The sequence below is a fragment of the Gossypium hirsutum genome, chromosome A05, assembly GCF_007990345.1.
Source record: "Gossypium hirsutum isolate 1008001.06 chromosome A05, Gossypium_hirsutum_v2.1, whole genome shotgun sequence".
NCBI classification, from domain to species: domain Eukaryota; kingdom Viridiplantae; phylum Streptophyta; class Magnoliopsida; order Malvales; family Malvaceae; genus Gossypium; species Gossypium hirsutum.
Window position 1 is genome coordinate 36,254,322 of NC_053428.1, and position 21,998 is coordinate 36,276,319.

At 30.5% G+C, this 21,998-nt stretch overlaps 1 protein-coding gene across 1 annotated transcript; it reads right to left on the bottom strand.

Annotated features, from left to right (window-relative positions):
- Positions 1 to 768: 768 nt before the first annotated feature.
- Positions 769 to 20,256, bottom strand: LOC107904342 (protein PIN-LIKES 3). The gene is made up of 11 exons (XM_016830680.2): positions 20,054 to 20,256; positions 3,392 to 3,561; positions 3,230 to 3,309; positions 2,871 to 2,995; positions 2,493 to 2,614; positions 2,178 to 2,363; positions 1,877 to 1,969; positions 1,604 to 1,704; positions 1,475 to 1,527; positions 1,197 to 1,385; positions 769 to 1,118 (listed from the first exon to the last, which is right to left on the bottom strand). The coding sequence occupies exons 2-11, from the start codon at positions 3,524 to 3,526 to the stop codon at positions 994 to 996; spliced, it is 1,209 nt and encodes a 402-aa protein (XP_016686169.2). The 5' UTR covers positions 3,527 to 3,561; positions 20,054 to 20,256; the 3' UTR covers positions 769 to 993.
- Positions 20,257 to 21,998: the final 1,742 nt, after the last annotated feature.

Here is a 21,998-nt window from a genome sequence, read left to right on the forward strand (position 1 = left end):
TTAGATTTATCTTCTAGGTCTGGCTTGATTGTAATACATTTTTAATAAGAAAAAATTATAATTTTTTTCAAAATATGTAATATATCAATTACACTAAAATATTAAAATAAATATTTTCCAACCAATTGAAAATACAAAAAAGAAAAACATATAGACATATGATTCAAGCCAGGCGGAGTTCGAGCAAAAAAAAAATTAGCTTGAGGTTGGCCCATTTAGAAAATAAGTCTTATTTTTTGTCTAATCCTATTTTTCGAACCTATATTTTTATTTAAACTTTTCCACTTTTCAAACGAGCTTCAAACTTGATAGATAGTCCGATCCGTAATTAGTTCTAGCAACTTGTTACACACTGATTCATTAATAAATCAAACACCAAATTCTTTTTTCGCACTAGTAAAAATTTCGATATATAATAATTGCATTGTTTTATTTTGCCCGATTATGTAGACGAAACAATATGCACCTATTGATACATGAATAAGGTTGAAAAAAAGGTATTTTTTTTACCATTTAAACTTTAAAATTTAAAGATAAGAAATAAATAATAATGTTTTTATATAATTTATGAATATATTTTATATTTGTAAACGGTTAATTTTAATTTGTAAAGTTTATTGATATAATTTTATATAATTAATAAATATTTTATATTTAAAATTGATTCAATTTTATTTTTTAATAGAAAAAAAGAATCAAATGAGAGGCCAAATTGATTGGACCTCTGGTCTACTGTTGAACTTGTTAAATCATAAAAAATGAAAAGAAAAAAAAGTTTAGTTTCACCCCAAGAATTTTCATACATGTTTATATTTATTATCAAAACTCTTCAATTTCCGTAACATATTCATATCTAGTAGTGAAAATAAATGGTTCCAACTTCTAATATCCTATACATTAAAACCTTGACATACACAAAGCTAGAAATATTATACCCCATTTAGGAAAGTTAACCCCTTTTTCTTTTTGTTTTTGTGTGTTAACAAATAATAGTTAAGCCAGAATCCACATGAAGAAGGTAGACCAAAGTGTGAGGGAGAATGCTGCTACTACATAAGTCCAAAGCATTATCACTGATGTTTCACATTGACCCAGCTGAAAAAATTGTGTCATGGTACCTGCCAATGTGTTCGTTACACTACCCAATTAGCATCCACATATATAATTATGTATAAATCGTATATCATTGTCATTACCTACGGCCATTGCAGGTGGAACAGCAAATTGAAGCATAAGAACGAATTGATATAACTTATTCTCTGATCCAATCAACCCCCAATTGCGAGCAGCCATAACCACACCGATCCCCAACGCCGGCAACAATATGCTCCTCACTGCTATTATCCCTATTATCACACTTCGACTCACCTCCGATCCTTTTAGACCTGCACCAACACCCACCATTTTACAGATATCAGTTGATTGATAATGAATAAACTCTTATTGTTAGAAAAACAAAGATAAAAACAGTAACCTCTCAAAAGGTTTGCTCCCATTATCAAGGTCATACATGGAATTGCTGCCTCCCTGCATTTAACATCATCATTTTTATTATTAAAAACAATGAAATAAATATATAGGATGTGGAACAAAGGATTCATACCCGAACATATATGCAGTGCTGTCAATTACACGAAGTGGAGCTTTGTTTCCAATCATTAGTTTTCGGATTGGAGACACTATCCCGATTATAAACCCAACAATCTGTTTAACAAATCCAAAAATAATTAAGTTCTAATATAAAAACATAATTATATATATATATATAACATGAACCATTAATGTATTGAAATGAAAGGTATATAAATATATTATAGATTAAATATGATCATTATACGTAAAATATATGAATTTTCGGATTTATTTTGTGGCATACCGCAGCTACTGCTGTAGGTGCAAATACTTTCTTTAGGTCAATCTTTTTGGAAATGGTCTTCATCTGCTGCATTATTTTCTTCCAAGCTGACATCTATATTCCGAAATCTTTATGAGACACTTAGCTAATACTTCAATCGTGTAAGTAAAATAGTATGGTAGAGGTGTTAATGAGTCAGTGAAATCTCGTTTCAATTTTTGAAGGTTTTTATTTATTGTTGCCCATTTATATAAACAAAAAATAATGAAAATCGGAATTAAAGCTAAAAAATTAGATGAAAAAGGGAGCAAAGATAATACACCTTTACGATTTTGGCATCGAAAGGGGTAGGATGCATTGAAATGGTATGGGCATTAGTTGAAGGAAGAACAGCTAATTCAGTGGAACTCACTGCAACTGTTTCAGAAGGGGTGTCATTTTCAGTGCCTTCATTTGTATACAGCCGCATCATACCAAACACGTATGACCATATTAATATCCCTCCCATCTGTACAATTCAACCCCAATTTTATTATATGACATAAACACCTATCTCTCTATCTATCTAAAACTCTCATATAATATATAAAGAAAAACAACTTAAAATGGATATTGAAAAATAATTAGACATCTATACCGCTAAAGATAGTGAAGCATACGGCCTAGCAAGTAAGGAACAAACAGATGGATCTCCAAATGGATTATTTGCCTCCTCGCACACTGCTGGAACCATAATCAAGGGCAGATTCCCTAGATTTCCTGTTCAATATTAAAGGACAATTTAATTACCAAAACAAAATAAAAAATTTGAAAACAGATATTTGGCTTTGAAACTACATAATTATTTTAAAATTTAAATTCATCTATTATTCACATTAAATCCGATTATCACTATTCGAATTTGATTTGAGATAATAAATTTAGATAACAAGCGTATCAACATTCATTTTAAATCCATTACTCCATAAAAAGCGAGAAATCTATAACTATCTATAGTTATCAATAACAAATGTACCGGCAGAACAGCAACCAATGACAATGCCCCGCAAATGTTTAGGAGTTTTAGTGATTTTGATGAGAAGCCAAGCCAGTATTGAACCGAAGACGAATGTGAGCAGAATATTCAATGGCATGAACCACCTGTTAAGCCAAAAATGAACTCCTTACTCTATAAAATTTACCATACATCTATCAGATATATAAGTTGTGATCTCCAATGTGTTTTAAGATGCATCTTGCTCGGGAAAAAAAAAGTCAAAACCGTAAAATAATTAACGATCTTAAACCCCTGATATCTGTATATCCATGGACCAAGTAATTTAAGGAAAGACCAAAGAATAATCTTAACAAGGTATGGAAAGGAATGGAACTAACAATGTAATGAAACTTTGGAACGTGATAGTTTCAGCTAAGCTGGAGGCGGCAATTGCAGGACTTAACACATAGAATACAATCTACAAAGAGAGTAAAATATGAATTAGTAAGTAAATAAATAGAAGAAATAAAGAAGAAAGGGTTGATTTAAATGTAATTTACATTGTTCAAATGGTGGTTTGCTTCAGGCCCCAAGAGCTTTATGCGATCCAAAGCAATGAAGAGGCCAATTCCAGTCATCAATATTACCTTAAGAACTGGCATCAGCGCTACAATGAAGATATTTAGAAACCCCATTGGCCTATGTTATTAGCTCGCTTTATTTTTTTGGCCTGAAAATGGAGAATAAATTTATATGATTTCTCAATTCTCTAAGCAGCCCAAACAGATCATTATCGCAACTTCGAAAACTCAAATCTTTGACAATTTATAGTTTTATTCTAAGAAATTGCTGCGCAACTAGGAAACAACGAAATGGGTTTAAAGCCAAGATATGTGTTCTAATGAGTAGATAATCATTTATATAAAATTAAAGTTTTAAATTACTTGATAGGTATGAAATTAATAAACTGATTCGAAATTATTAAATTTATATTTTTTTTTCCAAATTTCAATGATAAATAACTGAAAACTTATAAAAATGATAATAAAAATATATAAAATAGTATTTTATTAAATAGAATTATTTACTTATTTATTTATTTTTATAATACCAACATTTAGCGATAATCTTTTCCAACTCTTAAATCGGAGAAAAAAATGCCCTTTCAAATTGCAATAATAATGGTGTCAACTGAATTAAAGTTCAATAATAATTATTTTATTTTAATTAACTAATATTTTTATACTAAATTACGGCACACCATAAATAAATTTATAAAAGATTAATATAAATAACAAATAATTTTTTGGTCGAATAATTAGGTATAAAATCTAAAAATCATAGAGGCTTGAGTTTAAATATTATTGTGTGTATATATTATTTTTTATATAAAGTATATAAAACAATAAAAATACTCTAAAAATAGCGACTAAATTCCTAAAAAGGCCCATTTCCAAGCATATTTACAAAAATGGGCCGGTTACACCATTATTTACCGGAAAGGGCCACTTTTTGCAAAACGCGCCTACATGGCCGCGTTTAAGGGGGAAATTGCCAGAAAAGCGCCCTTAAGGGAGCGTTTTTTGCCACATCAGCAAAATGCTTCCACGTCAACACGTTTTGCTAATGTGGCAAAAAACGCTCTCTTGGGGACGCGTTTTGCTGGCAAATTTTGAACCCCAACGGCTATTTTTTTACCGTTGGGAAGGTCCAACGGGAAAAAAAGTATAAAATCACTCCTCCTATTATTTCACACATATTTTCTTTACAATTTAGCAAAAAATCTTTATAATTTCTCCTTAAAGCTCTTAAATTTCTCATTAAATTTCTCAAAGCTCTTTATAATTAGTTATTTACTTTAATTTTTTTCAAAATTAGTATTATTTTTTTATAATTTCAAAAATATTTGATCGTGTTAGCAATGGTTGGGAGATTAATTCGTTTTGATCATAAACATATCTCCGTCGAACAAATGAAAATGGTAACGATTTATTTTAAATTTTGAATTTTTTTTTATTTATGTAATTTTAATTAATTTGTATTTTATAATTTTTTATAACAGTCTGTAGATCGGGTGTTACAATGTTATATTCGTAATATATCTGGTCTGCCATCACCGTTGATAGAAAATTACTTGAGGGAAGCGGGTTTTTGGCACGCGGCAACTATAGGCCGAGGATGCAAGTTGGACTCGAAACTCGTTAGCGTGTTAATAGAGAGGTGGAGATCAGAGATGCACACATTCCATCTTTCATGCGAAAAGTGTGCTATCACATTGGAGGACGTTCAGTTATGATTAGGATTGCCGGTGGATGGGACCGCACTCACCAGGTCGGTTCAATCTGCTGATTGGGGTTATGGTTCTAGATAATATCACGGAGGTTGGATCGAGATGGGCTGGTTACGAGACACATTCTCGGAGCCGGGGAATGATTCAACTGAAGTAGAAAGAATATGATATGCTTTAGCATATATCTTTGAGATGATTGGAGGTTATCTGATGCCGTAATTGTCACGAAACCTCGTACATCTTAGGTGGCTGTTGAAACTCGTTGGTTTTAAAGTAGCTGGCGAACTTAGTTGGGGGTCTGCTGTGTTGGCAACATTGTACTGAGAGATGTGCGAGGCGACGCCACCAAATAAAGCCAAAATTAGAGGTTGTTTATCACTACTACAATCATGGGCTCGGTTTCGCTTTCTATTTTTACTTCTTCGAGTGAACCACCCATATACATTCCCACTCATAACGAGGTAAAATTTTTATTTGATTTTACAATTATTCCATAGATTTAAAATAAAATTGTATGCTGGAAATTTATTTAATTAGGTGGAACCATCCGACGAGTTATGTTGGAATGCCTACCGCTCTTAAAGATATACGGCTTCTATTAGACCAATGGTCGAAAGCACAAGTAAGTATTAAATAAAATATATATACATAAAATAGTCATTTCATATTTAGTATTTAGTATTTTGTATTATGTACATAACTAATACCTTTATCCCATTCATATAGTTTAAATGGACACCATACAAGGATCCGGTAATACGGGCTGTAATTCCAGAAGAATTCTTTTAAAATTCGAACATTTGGCATGGTAAGGTCCCATTGGTTAACTATGTTACTGTCGAGATGCATCAGACGGATAAAGTATTGTGACAATTTAGATTCCAACAACCAATTCTTGAGGAACCTGCGGTGCTCGATGACCAACACAGAATCGACTTATGGAAAACGAATACGGATTGACCGTTATTTTGGTCAAAATATATCGATATTTGGGAAAACCGATATAATCATATAACTGATCGCGAACTGATCATCGTCCCAGAGTTAGCGTGCACCCCGAATTACATGTCATGGTTTAGAATCCATGGCAAGCCATATTTACTGTTAGAAGAGCAGAGGCGTATGCAAATCCGCGTGGAAAGGGAATGATAGGGCCTTTTAAATCCAATGAGAAGGAATGACGGTACGGGCCCATCAACAGCGCCCACACAATCACCGAGCCAAATGATTCAACCGGAGACACCCACATCACAGCCCTTTCAGATTATGCCAGATGCGTATCCTAGCCTTTATATGTATCTTAACCCTTATATGTTTCATTTTTCCAATCATATATCAGGTTGGAATGCATGGCCCGGTACATCTCCTTTCTCAATTACTCCAACTCAACCGGCGATATATAGGCCATCATCACTGCAGGGATCGCATGAGGCACCGTCATCGAGCTTATTTCATTACCATTTCCTATCGCCTTATGGGATTCAAACATTTCTACTGTGGGTGATGCAAACACATCCACATTCTTTATTCTACCAAAATGGGTCATCTTCCCAACACCCACAACTGGAGCAACCACAACCCCCTGCCGAAGCAACCAAGGAGGAATCCAGTGCGTAATCATCATGCACCCCCATGTGGCATTGATTCTGGCTGGCATATACATTGATTTTTTTAATATATATGTCGAAGTTGTTTCTATATTGTTTCATTTAATAAAAAAGAAGTTGTTTTCAATATTTTAATAGTAAATTATTTTATATTTTGAATAAAATATAAGTTCTTTTGAATAAGGCTGAATAGAAATAATGCAACATCGTTTCATAACAACAATTATTAACTATTTCGGTTTGGACATGATCGAATTGTATGACCTGGGTTCCTACACCATCCACATAACTTTTGTTGGTTCGTTCTTTCCCGAATATCCATATTATTACGTATTCTACTCGAGCAAGGTTGAACTTTTGGTTTGCCATGCAATTCTCTATTTGGTAACAACTTAAACAAAGAAAGCGATACAGACGACCACTTACGTTCATCTGGGACCGGTAGGAATACGTGTCTCCACACATTGTACATGTATTCTATTTTGTACACATCGTCGACATATCTCATGAGATCCAAACGGAGATTCTGACAAGCTAAAAGGATGAGCGTATGAATAATAAAGTGAGTCAAACGTCCCACAGTCGCAAGTTCTATTTATCAGGTGTACACGATATTGCCCGCCGGTAATACATTGGCTCGGTCTGTCAAACTCTGTCACACGAAACCATAGGTTTTCGGGATCGTGACATACAGTATGCATCGTGTTGGCTCACATCTTTGCCTTGTTAATTTTTTACAATACCTTCTGTAACCATACATGGCCTCCCTGCATTTGGCCTTTATAACTCGCTACTCACTTTGAAAATGGTGCCGAGAAAAAAAAATATGTGTCTCGCACAATTGAGGTTATCGGTAAATGACGCATTCCTTTTAAAACATAATTTATGCGTTCAACCAGGTTTGTGGTCATATGAACATATCGTAGGCCGCTGTTGTATGCTTGAATCCACTATTTGAAATGTATGTTACAAAGGTAGTCTGCACCTTGATCGTTAACTGAACGCAAATTCCCCAACATCTCATGAAAACGATCCTTATTGATCTTGTATACTGCTAATATAAGTTGATAGCGAAAATTGCATACCAATAATCCATTCAGAATAAATTGAATATTACAACCGAAAGTATTTTAATAGAGATTAAATATCCATGTTGGTCATTTACTTTCATTCAGTCATAGATCGATATTACCCGTAGTAGTTGGACGCAACGTGTCGTAGACAATACCGATGGTGTGTAATCCCATAGGCTTCCATGTCGCTCAATTGCAGTTAGTATTCAAGTGCCCCGATCCGATATAACGTAGATATTACGTTGGGGGCATACATGCCTCCTTAACCTAGAAAGAAAGAAATCCAAGTCATCAGCTAACTCCCCCGGTGTTATTGCAAACACAATTGGAAGGATTCTCCCACCGTCATCCTGTGCCATAGCTAGCAATAGCCAATAGGTATATCTACCATACATAAAGGTATCTTCAATTTGTACCAATGGCTTGCAGTACACAAATGCATCCCGACATTGTTTAAAGCTCCAGAATAGACGTTTGAACACTTGGCATCCATAGAGCAATCAGTCGTTGTAGTACACAGGGACCGTTTCAAGGTCTGTTATACAACCTGAGACGTACCTCTCCAGCACTTAGCATCACTGCTAAACCTCATTATATGAAGCGTCCCATCCACTATGCATATTTTCCAACGCCTTTTACTTAGCTATCCAAGCCTTGCGGTAAGAGGGGGTTACCTCAATTGACTACAAATACTGACAATTATGCATAATACAGAAGTCCTAGGATCCGCCTTCAACATCGGTAGTATTAAGCTAGCTATCATGCCTAAATCCATTTTGGGATGATATTGTTAAACACCTGTCAACGAAGTACATTAAATAATGCAACATTAAGTAATAACATTATTATTCAAAACCCTAAACACCCAATGAAACTATACCGGTAACATAAGTATGTGGACCTTTGTACTTTTTTATCTCCCACAAACCTGTCTTTTTCCTAAAAGAAGCCATGATTTTCCACGAACATGTACCATTTTGCACTGCACATTTGGCCTCGAACTTTTTGGATTTGGATTTAACCACATTATAGTTAACCCCATGATTGATGCTATGTTGTTTCAACGTACCAAGAAAATTGTCCTTACTGGAAAACTCCTTACCAACTTCCAAATCACCCGAATCCAATGTGAAACATGTACGGTCACGCGTTCTGTGTGGTAGATCTGGAAACTCTTAACATATTATCTACCGATATATATATATTATTATGTATGTGAGCTGGAGGCAAGTATGCCCTGAATCGCAGATCTTTTTCTTTTTCATCTGAACCCCTTTCAACATCTTAAAGTTTTAATGGAACAGACTCCGATTCAGAAGATAATGCAACTTTTGCACTATCAGGGATGGGCTCTCGAGGTGGATCCATATCGGACTCATCATCCAACCCACCATCATCTACAACATACGAGGTCCCCTCGCCGGTAAACGTCGTAGGGAGTGCATGTCTCATCCACTGACCGAGTGTCGTGTAGGAGTTGTATTTTTCATACTGCCACAAAAAACGGGCACTTCCGTGTTCTGCCTCTCACTAACGGAGTGTTGGCTATGGGTCGTGTATTCTTCTTGAATAGTAGTTGATGTTGAAGTCGCAAATGTTTCATTTGGCGATGAAAATTGAACATATAACTCAAGATAGGGTGATCCATTAGTGAGATGAGTTTACACTATTGCTTCAAAGCTACGGAAACCTTTTATATCAAATGAGTCATATGTCACGGGATCAATCGAAGCACAAAATCGATACTTAATAGAAGAAACCCTACTTGGCGTCGTTCCGAAGATTTTGCACCTAATTCTTTTACGAAATTCTGTAAATCTATAATCTGGTTAAAAACCATTTGTGCTATGTTCTCTGATAAGAAAAAGTGTCGTTCTCGGTGTCACGGGCCTCACCATCATAGTAAATAATGGCACTAGTATGTTCACTCATCTTCAATTTCTATTTTACTTAACCTTTCTAATTTTACTTGTTGTAACTTATGCATCCTGAGAATGAAATTTGCCTCGTTTATATCCTAAGGTCAATCATGAACTATTGTAGAAAAAGAGCATCCACGTGGGAGCTTTTTTCAGAAATTTTGCTGACATTGCATCCAGCTTGAAGAGTTTTTGACATTATTTGTTTAGAAACATCTTATCAAAATTATTTTTTCTGGAATTACTGTAGAAAAAGAGTGTCGACGTGGGACTTTTTCTGTAATTTTGCTGACAGTGCATCCTGTTTGAAGCATTTTTTACACTATTTGTTTAGAAACGTCTTCTCAAAATTATTTTTTCATGAACTACTGTAGAAAAAGAGCGTCCACGTGGGAACTTTTTTATTTTTATTTTTGCTGACAGTGCATCCTACTTGAAGCGTTTTTGACACTATTTGTTCAAAAACGTCTTCTCAAAATTATGTTTTCAGGAACTACTATAGAAAAAGAGCATCCACGTGGGAGCTTTTTTTTGTATTTTTGCTGACAGTGCATCCTGCTTGAAGCGTTTTTGACACTATTTGTTCAAAAATGTCATCTCAAAATTATTTTTTCAGGGTACAAAATAATCAATTTTGTTAAAAAAAATAAACACAATGTTATTTTAAAAAAAACTAAACCCTAATTTAATTAAAATTTAACCCTAAACCCTAATTTAATTTATTTAAAACCCTACTTTACTTAATTTATTGAAAACCCTAGAATTCTAATTTACTTAATTTATTTAAAACCATAAGACCTAATTTAATTTATTTAAGACCCTAATACTTACTTAACTTATTTAAAAACCATAAACCCTAAATTTATTTATTTAATACCATAAATCCTAATTTATTTAAAACTCTAAAACCCTAATTTATTTAATTTATTTAAAAACCTTAAATCCTAAATCCTAATTTATTTAAAACCCTAACTTAATTTATTTAAAACCCTAAAACCCCTAATTTACTTAATTTATTTAAAAATCCTAAAACTTAATTTAAATAATTTTTATAAAACAACACTAAATCCTGATTTATTTTTAAAATCTACTAAAACTCTAAACCCTAACTTGTTTTAACAAAAATCTAAACACTAAACCTTAACTTATTTTAGCAAAACCCTAACCCTAAAAACCCTAACAAAACATATGGACCAAACATGCAAATATCCCTAACATATAAAAAAAGGGAGCAAAGTGTGCCCCCAACTGGGCGTTTTTTGCCATGTCTGCAAAACACGCTGATGTGGAAGCGTTTTGTTGACATGGCAAAAAACGCTCCTTGGGGGTGCGCTTTGCTAGCAATTTCCCCCTTAAATGCGGCCATGTAGGCCCGTTTTGCAAAAAGTGACCCTTTCCGATAAATAATGATGTAATCGGCCTATTTTCATAAATATGCTTGGAAATGGGCCTTTTTAGGTAATTTAGTAAAAAATAACATAATTTAATTTATAAAATAATGATATTTTTGTTATTATCCAACTGAATTGCTATTCGAATGACTGTTGATATTAACATATCAAGTACTTAATATATGGTATAGATAATAATATTTGTATGATTATTAGTTAATATATCAAAGAATCATTTATTATATTGAATTAAAAATAATTTAGATTTGTAGGGTTATTATTAGCTGCACTAGAAGTGGAAAATAGTTGTGCGTTAAATAATTAATCAAAATTTTAGACAAAAAGTAAAGAAAAGAAAGGGGCATTTTCAGAATCACTCCCATTAACATTTTGATTTCTATTCTCTAGTTAGGTACAATGAGGTCATGTTGCGTAAAAGCCACCTACTTGCGTCGAAAATGGTCCAAACGGACTTGAAAATATAATTAATTGGGACTTTGAGTCATGCCCATAATAAATTAATTATTTGGTGAAAAGACACCAAAAAGAAAACATTTAAAGAAGTTTTAAAATTTTGAGTTGGAATTTCATCATACTGAAATATAAGGGGTTGGTTATTAGTTTTGTTGATACAGTAAATCAATAACAACAAGGGGCGGTGAAAAAGAATGTCAGTTCAGCTGCAATAATTGAAGAGTTGGAGCTAAGGAAAGGAGGAAGAGAAGGAGATAGTTGGGGTTGTTATTTAGGGTTTCCCAAGAGAAAATGAGTCGATATTTGGTTTTTCGTGCATTAAGATTTATTTTGGGAGTCACCCCTTGTCATGTAGTGTCATGTAGTCGATAGTGTGAGGGTTTACATGATCGTGTGTAATCAGCTAGGTGGCATGACTATTATAGGTCAGTTGTTGCCATATAATATATAACGTGATCCTAGTTTGACACTCTAGTCCTTAAGGTTATACAAGATTGTTATGCTTTAATGGTCCTTGCAAAGGGTGTGTAGCACGCTCTTTCCAAACTGGTTCGGACAAGATGTGCAAGAGATTATCTGCAATTCGTCCTAACTCCTATATGAAGGGTCATTACAGACGATTCCTAGTGGATGGTTGTATATAGATCACTCCCAGCAGAGGGTCATCTGCAAGTTGCCTTATGTTTTACCATAGGTCATGTTGAGGTGAGGGTATAACAAGTTCAAATTTGAACCTAAACTATTCTTAGAGAAGATGAACATGTACATGCCTTATTTGGATTTATTTGGCTTAAGTTCGGATATTATTTTAATTATCAATCCAATTATATTTTATAATGATTAATTTTGATAAAAAATATTTAAATATATATTATTTATATTTATAATTATATTAATTAAACTTATAATTATATTTTTTTGATACAACTGTGATTTGAACCTAAATTCTTTTTAGAAAAAATAACACTCGACCAATAAACTGCATCTTATATTCAACTTATAAATATATTTAATTATAATTTGAAAAAAAAAGGTTATAATTAATTAGTTAGTTGGTTAACCTACTAGAAGTAAGAGGCTCTTGAAAGTAGGGGATGGGAGAGGGTCTTCTCAATTAGATTAAGGAAAATTATTTTATATATCATGAGTTCACAAGCAGGTTTAAAGCATGTGAAATATTTTATAAGGTATAATAAAAAAATTAATATATAAATAAATATGACACTTATTACACTTAAAATCTAAAACATTCTATGATATATCAAATAATTACTTTTTAACTATTTTAGCTAATGGATGTGTCTAAACGAATACAATAATTAATATATTTCAATTCCAGCTTTTAATTTTACTACAATTAACCCATCTTCATTAAGGTTTTTGTTTTTCTTAATTTGTCTAGTTTTAATTAAACTTTATTAAATAAGAGGAAAACTAAATTCATAATTATTTATTTAAGTTTTATGTATTACAAAATTATATTATTTTTATGAATATATAAAATATATTTAAATATTAATGTTTAACATAAAAAAATAATAATAAATATTTTTCATACGTAGTAAGTATGTTTGATCTTTCTTCCCTTTCTTTTTAGATTCTTTTGGGGTTAAACTCATTAACAATTTCCATCTACTCGGTACTTAATCATCTTTTACTTGCCTAAACTTAGCCATAAATGTTATTTTAATAAGGATTATTATTCAGTATTTTAGCAATAGAGTTTTTAAAATTCTGCAAGTGGAGTATAGGGAAGGTAGAAAAGAATTTTAAGGATTAAATTTAAATTATAAATATTTGAGGATCAAAATATAAATTTTCTATTTTACTAATTTATAATTTTATTATTTTTCAAAAAATCTTAAAAGCAATTTTACTATTTTCCCCTTACTTGTCTCTTTGCATTTTCCCCTACAATTTGATCTATTGCATAAATAACTCATATTTGAAATGTTAAAAAGTAAAGAGTGTGAATAAAATTTATAAAAATTATAGGAATTTTATTTCTATTTTTTTTTAAAAATAAATATGTACAAGATATCTATTTAGCATCTAAAAGACTTGTTGAATCGGACTATCTTAAAATTTGTCAGGATTTGTTTAAAAATATTAAGCTAAAAAGATGGGTTTATGCAAAAAATTAGGTTCATTTAAAATATAACTTACCTCATGTTTGAACATTTAATGAATGAGCCTGGTCCAACCCAACTCATTTTCTAATTTTGTAATGTAATGTAATATATTATATTATATTTATATAGTATATTATTTATAACACATAAAAATTAAATCTATAATGATATATAATACTATAATGTAAATATTAAAAAAATAGTTAAGATTCTTATATATAAAATTTTAATAAATGAAAAGTATATAAAATTATTAAATACTAAGTTAAAAATAATATGTGTGGGTTCGGATAAAATTTTAGGCTTTCAACCCAAGCTTGGGCAAACATAAAATGTATTAATATTATGTTTACATCCGGTCCGACTCATGAGCACCTATTGCAATTACACATATGTTTAGAATTTTAGTTTGATGGACATACTTTAAATATGCTCTACAACAAATTTGAATTGACTTTTAACTTTCAAACTAATGGTTAAGTTGACAAAAATATATGATTGATACTATATTAATACTTTGAGAATTAAATTAAAATATTTTACAACTCTAATTATCTTTACTGTTCTTAATAGCAATGTTATATTATTTTTAATTATTCAAGTATATTAAATATTTTGAGAATTAAAATATCACAGAAATAATAAAAATTGAAGTCATGAAAGTTGAATGAAAATAATAATGAAATACTATCATCTTTTTAGAGATTTTTAATTTTTGATTGAATGAAAATACTTAAATGTTAAATGCTAATGCATTGGTAAGTTAAATGAAAAAAAAAAAAACCTTAACTTGAATGGAGCGGTGGTTAAAGCTTTGGTTAGACATCTGTTTTACATGGGTTCAAACTATGTTACCTTATTATCTACTCCTAATATTGTATAAAAAAATTTAGTAAAAAAATATTATTCATTTCAAAAGTTTCTCCAAAGGATATTCTGTCATTATTGTGAGTAGGAGTGAGCGTTTGATCAAATTGAATGAAAATTTTTTGAGTTAATCGAGTTGGCGAATCCTATTTTATCGTCCTAACTCGATTTGAAATTTTCTCGAATCAAGTTGAGTGAGATGAAATTCGAATCGAATCGAATATAATTGTTTGAGTTATATTAAAAAAAATTGATTTTGGGTCCTTGTAATCACTATCACCCACCGTAATCAAATTTGTTATTAACTTTCATCCTCTCATAATTTATTTATTAATGTTTTATATGTGAGTTAGCTTATTTGTTTGCGTAGTTGCTTCGATTATTTCTAATTCTTGTCACTATATATTTTGAAATTAAAAAATATATTAAATATAAAAAAATGTGATTTTTTTAATAAAAGTTATCTCAAAGATAAAATGTGAAATTGATACTAACATAAAATTTTAACACAAATATTTTATAGCATCATCAATAATTCAATTTTAACAAAAAAATTATAAAGATTCAATATGATTAAATAATTTGATAATATAAATAGTACAAAATGCGAAATTTAATTTAATAATGTAAATAGTAGATATAAATAAAATTATTACTATTTAGGTTTAAGGATTTTTTTTGAATGATTTTAATTTTTGATTTGGAGGTAAAAGGTGAGAAGTAAAAGTTTTGGGGGAAAATAAAAAAAAATTTGGGGGGAATATTCAAAAAGAAATGGGGGGGGGGGAGGAATGTGTTTGGGGTAGAAGGAGGGTGGGATGAGAAGGGAGTAAAAGTTTTAGGGGAAAGTAAAGAGGTTTGGGAGTTTGGGTAAAAATGTAAAATATTATAGTTTGGTATTCAGTTTATTTGAATTGTTCGAATTCGAAAACTAAACTCGATTCAAACTCAAAATTTGAAAAAAATTCGAGTTGACTCGAATAATTCGATTAATTCGAATAACTCAATTTGTTTAACTTGAAATTCAATTTTTTTTCGATATTTTCGAGTCGAATCGAGTTTTGCACACCCCTAATTGTGGGAAAGTTGAACATGTTAAACCCATTATTTTAAGATGATGTGAAATTGGAAGAAGTTTAACTTAGTTGCAAAACCTATTAGAACAGTGAAAGGAACATAGAGACCACAACATAGATAGATTTGGATGAGAAAAGATCGAGTACATTTGAGTTATAAAGATCAACAATTTATTGAGGCCCATGTGAAGCATGAAGTTGCAACACATGAAGATCATATTGAAGATTTATTGAGCATTGAACAAACTTCATCTAGATTTCGTGAAAAAGGTTATTGTTGTTCCACAAGCTACAACCCTTATTACTGATGAGGTAGCTTTTAATTTCATCTCCTCTAAACAACATGATACAAGCTAATAGAGGATGAATAGAGTAAAGGGGAGTAATGATGTTGATTTGATGATATTGTCTACTTTGGTTTATAATTATGGTCGGTGTAAATTGTACTTTTGAAATGATTTTGATATGGTTACTTAATTTGTTTTGACAAATTTTTTAAATGGTTTCTAGTAGGATCTAGTGGTGAATGAAAGTACATGTTAAAGGAAATATGAATATGAGTCAATCGATGAAGAAAATCCTTCTATCCCAAATTCTGTTATAACAAAAAGTGGAACAGAGCATAATGTAACAAACAAGCCATCTTTGGTTGAAAAATTGACTTGATAAATGAAGATTTCTTAGCAAGGGGGAGCACTTTTGACATATTTGTCAAAAGGTGAGAGACTTATATGGCTAGCAAATGTTAATGGTCGATGTTGCTGTTGGTTGGTTGTTTCGATTAAAATTCAATTTATTTGCTATAGATGCCTTGATTTTGGTATGAAAATTGTGTCTGCATGGCTTGGTATATAATGCAAAAGAATGACTTGGTGTGAGTACTTGAAGGGAGGCATGTATTCATTTGCTAATTGGTTTTTTCAAAATTTCATGTTTAAACAACAGATAGAACAACAATTTTGGTTGGCATGTTTGATTGTCACATGGGATTTGATTACATCTAATTAAACTAGAAAATGAGGAGCATTTCGTACAAAATAGGGAGTCTAAGATTATCCATTCGATAACCTTTGTTAAGGAAAGAGAAGAGTTTAAAATATGGAAGGACTTCATTTTATCTCTTAAGAGAGTGTTGAAGTTGTTAGAAGACTTGTTTATGAAGTCTTTTGTGTGATAATTACTAAATATAATTCATGAGATAATTTTAGCTTTTAAATGAGAGTTTAAAGCTTATCAAAACACTGTTAGACGATCACTTAAAGAGGCTCATAAATAGGCAGTAGTGTAGCATCTCTACTAATGAGTTTTGAAGTGTCTTTGTCGAGTTCTTTGTTCTGTTTTTCTTGTTGTTATGTTGGACATTCTTTTAGGTGTTGTTTGAATATTTTTATTGAATGTAAAGTAAGGATTTTTTGGAGAGTGATTTATAACAATTTGGGTTTGACTTTGGGGTTGCAATTATAAATTATGAGAAGGTAGATTGAGCTTAAGCCAATAGTTGTATTGAATAAATTGTTGAGTGAAAATCATTATCTTAACAATGCTCCACAAATGTAGGATTGATGATTATTAATTAGATTCTTAAAAATATTGAAATTAATTGTTTTAAAATATATATATTAAAGTTTAAGCACTAACTTTAAATATATAAATGAATATTTGATTTGAATATCGAAAAATTTAATTGTTATGAATAACTCAAATTTTAGTAATGAGATCAAATATCTAAACTATTTGAATTCAAAACATAACTAATTTGGATAAGTGATATCCTTTTGCTCATATATATATGTTAAGTATGGATTGTTTTAAGCATGGATTTTTTTTCTGAAAACACTTATTTTAACTTATCATGTTGAAATAATTTTTTTCTATATAAATAATATTTTTAAAAAAATTCATGTTAGCATTTTAAACTAGAATAGTTAATTATCTTGACTATTGAATTAACTAGTGATATTCTAAAAGTTGAAAAATTGAAGTATGTGAAATTAAAGTATAAAGAATATAGTAAAGAGATGGAAATTGAAATTTCACTAAATGAAGAAGGGATATTTGCTTCTTTAGAAATTACGGTATCTTAGGTTGATGTCCCACCCCCAATAGGCTGATGATGTCATCGTCTTTTGGGAGGCAGATGAAGGTCAAATTGTAAATATGAAGAGAATCTTGAAGTGCTTTCATGTAGTCCTCAAATTGGGCTTCGATCATTTATTGCTCAACCGATCAATTTCTGGGTCTTTCACTTGGCTTAAAAATATGTCCATAGCAATGTGAGATCCAATCCTTGAGAAATAAGAAAAAAAAGGTTGGCATCGTAGAAGGCCTCGGTGCAGTCTTACGGTGGTAGATTAACTTTGTTAAACTCCACTTTAGCCAATCTACCACTACTCAAGGCGCCTATTGTAGTGTGCAATAAGGTGTTGTTTTTTCTTGTCTGGGTCTTCACTTTATGACTTTTGCATATGGTCAATAAGGTGTGATTTTTGGAACCTAGCTGTTCAAAATGATCTTCCTGCTGTGTGTCGACAGCTTTGCCTGCAGGAATCCTGGACCTGCGGCTGTTGAAAGTCTACTTGACAATGCACAAGGTGTGATGCTTTCCTCTTTATCCAAGTCTACTTGGACTGGCTAATGCTAATCTTACAATACTGGAGGAGAGAGAAGGGGATGATAGGATTTAAATGTGTCATTTAGATGTCAGACAATAGCTTTAACCAATGTTTCAAATAATTCTTGGCTAATGGTGACCTGGGTTATGATAGCTTTTTTGATTTTATCACCTAACCTGATTGTTGGTATGGTTGGGCTGTTCTTATGGGTGGTGTTGATGTTTTTGTTGGTTTGCAGTCTAGTCGTATGGCTTTGATCCGTAACTGTAGCTGATGGTTCTGCCATCTTGTCTACTGCTTGATAATGATTCAATAACTGAAGAGTTTATAATGCTTTAATAATGATAACTTTTTTATGATAAAAATAAATGATATTGTGCTTATTTATTATTTTGAATAATATTGTTTGTATTAATTATATGACATAAAATTATATACTATATTGAATTCGGAAAAAAAATATTTAAATTAATATTTAAATTGTTAAATAAATTAATATATTTTAATTATATTTCATAATTTAAATAAAAAATATTATTTAAAGTAATTATTTTAAAAATTAATTAAATAAAAATACGTAGAAACAGCTAGAATTTATATATCAACGGATATAGTGGCGGCAAACGCAGATGGGATGCACTAAGAATCACGGTTTATTAAGATTATGCTATTCTTATTCGCAAAGTAGTTGATGTTTTCGAATCATTTATTTTTTATTTTGGGTGTTTAATCGGATGACAATAGAGGAAAGTGGAGGATGTTGTTGAATTCACAACCGTTCCACAATTAGTATGTTTGCTACACCACATGCTTCACTCTACTATATAAGTATATAATTTTAAAAATTATTTTCACTTTTATAAATATTAGATGCATTTATCCCTGCTCCACCTTATCTTATCTTGCTCCAATTTAATTTAATTTTGCTACATATCTTTAATACTTTAAAGTCAAATAAATATTTAAACATAAAATATATGAATTTTTATAATGCATTTTTATCCTTTTAATAGTTTTATATTTATAAGGATAAAATGATAATTTAATAAATTGAAGTGCGGTAGGGGAAGTCATTACTATAATCGTTCTATACCCATTGTCCAGAAGAAAAAAATCCACCCATCCCACTCCACACACACTTTTCAAAAAAAAAAAATTTACTCCATTCGAAATATATCATATCAAAATTCCATTGGACAGTTTAAATTTTACAATCTCTAGTTTAATCAAATCAATAATGTTGAATTAAGATATAAATTATAGTATTGATGAGCATATTATTTTTTAATATATTATTTTGAATTTATTGATATTTTCAAAATATTGTTGATATTTATTTATATCTTAACTTTAAGTTAATAAAAATATATGTTGTATGCATAAGTAAATATATTTTAGTCACGTATGTATAAATATGTTAAATATAAATATTAAAGTTATTAATAAGGTTCAATAACTTTGCCTAAGCAAATATATTTCGATAGAAATATTATATTATTCATGATATATATGATTATATTGATAAATTTATTATGAGAGAGACTCTATCCTACATATTGGATTCATAAATTTATTAATTAGAATTACAAATCTAAAGAAAAAAGAGAGTAGAATGAAAGAACACCTATCTTAATTAAATGCACATACATAGCTTTGGTAGGGCAAATATATTCCAATAAAAATATTATATTAAATATAATTATATTGATAAATTTATAAATCTAAAGAAGAAAGGAGTAGATTGAAATAACATCTATCTTTAATTAAATGCACATACATACCTTTGGTAAAGTTGTGAAGCCAAGAATTCCAGAGACCTTTGATCATATAGCAATGCGTTTGGAGGCAGGGTTAGAATATATAGGAAACCAAAGCACAATTTCTCATGCATTTCAAATACCAACAACTTATTCCATTAGCTAAAACAGCAGAAAGTTGAGCATTTATAGATACTTGCTTAAAACTGTAAAATAAAATGGATGGTTTGTGTAATCTGTCATACTATAATCATGTCTACGATATTTCATATAATGTTAATAATTTACATTTAATATATACTTTTTTTTATGGAATTCAAGAAAAAATATTCTAGTAACTTTAGTTATATTTTATATGGATTACTTTAATAAGTGCCATGTCACATTCACTAGCATTATAAAATCATATTATACTCAACTTGAATTTCTAAAACAGTAATTTAATAGAAATATTTCACTATGCAACGCATTAATTTCTTTTATATAATCATATTTAATTATAAAATATATCAATATATTATTTGGTAAATTCTAACTTATATATATATATTTATAAAAGTGAATTTTAACATAAAAGTAAAGTAAAATGATGAATTTAAATCTAGAATATCAAAAACTTTCACAAACCCCATCATCATGATCACTAATCCAAAATTTTAATGGTCACTTAGTGGAAGTACAACGAAGCTCAATGTCACCCGTTTTGCTTTTCTGGTTTCAAAAGGAAAAGGACAAATAAGAGAGTTTTAGTTTGACTTCGATTACTTAATGAATCTTGTAATATTTGATAGTATTATGGGGCTTTGAGATTGTAGTGTCTATGTTGAACATGTGTAATCTTTATCAGTTTTATTTGAGTTTTACCATCAAACTTGTGATTCCATAGGAAAGCTAATACAAATTAAGAAAGAAGAAGGCAAAGTTTAGAAAACAAGTATATTCATCCATGCTTCACCTACTGTTGTTATATAATAACTACTTATATCAGGAAATCAAATGTAAACTAATTAATCTTTTCCTGCCAATCTTCGTGAATCTGACTAATTCTAACAAATACTAGCAATTTTCCTTCAAACAATAAATCCCTCTCAAACCAAGCTTGACCTCAAGGCTTAAAATCTTTGAAAGCTTTTTTGCAACTCAAACAAGTACTCCCAAGTGGCATTATCTCGGAAGGAATTATTCCAAGGACTTGGGTTGTTCATCAATTTTCGGCCTGAAATCTAGTAAAACTAAATTTTTATTTGTAGATAGTAGTGAATAGAGTCAAATTAACGAAGATTGATGATAATTTTATTTTTTAAATAAAGATAAACACAATAAAAATGACGGGGATATTTAAAAAATTTTATTTAAAACTTAGTAAGAAAGCAACAATTAAAAGTTGATGAAAAATCAATATGACGAAGTTCTCGCCAAAAAGTAAAATCTCTGTTTTGATCCAAAAGTTTGATCATCAATGTAAAGATAATTTTTAGTGTTGCAGCCGTATTAGCACCTAGCAATCAATTTCTTCTTACCTCGTTGATAATTAAGAGGTAGCTTGTTGAAATTATCTCTTATCAATAAACAACCCTATAACTTAGCGCTAATGATTTAGCTTACCGATAGTATTAATAACTTGAAAGACCTAATTCTAACCAACAAACACACGAGGTTTATTTAAGATAGATCGCATGTCCACACAACATAAATTGCATACGTCAACATACACAATCATGCTATTTGCCACAAGTATTTGAATCAATTAAACAATCATGGGATTTAACATTTCTAATTGACAAGGCAAATATTTTAAGTTATCAAATATGAGCTCTATATTCAACAAACCTAAATATTTGTAATTAAAATAAAAAACATGCAAATACCAAATAACAAAGAAAAGATTAAGAACAAATAGATCTCACAAACTATTTGAATCAAACTTTGAAGTTCCTCGTGACTAGAAAAATAGTTTAACAATCTACAA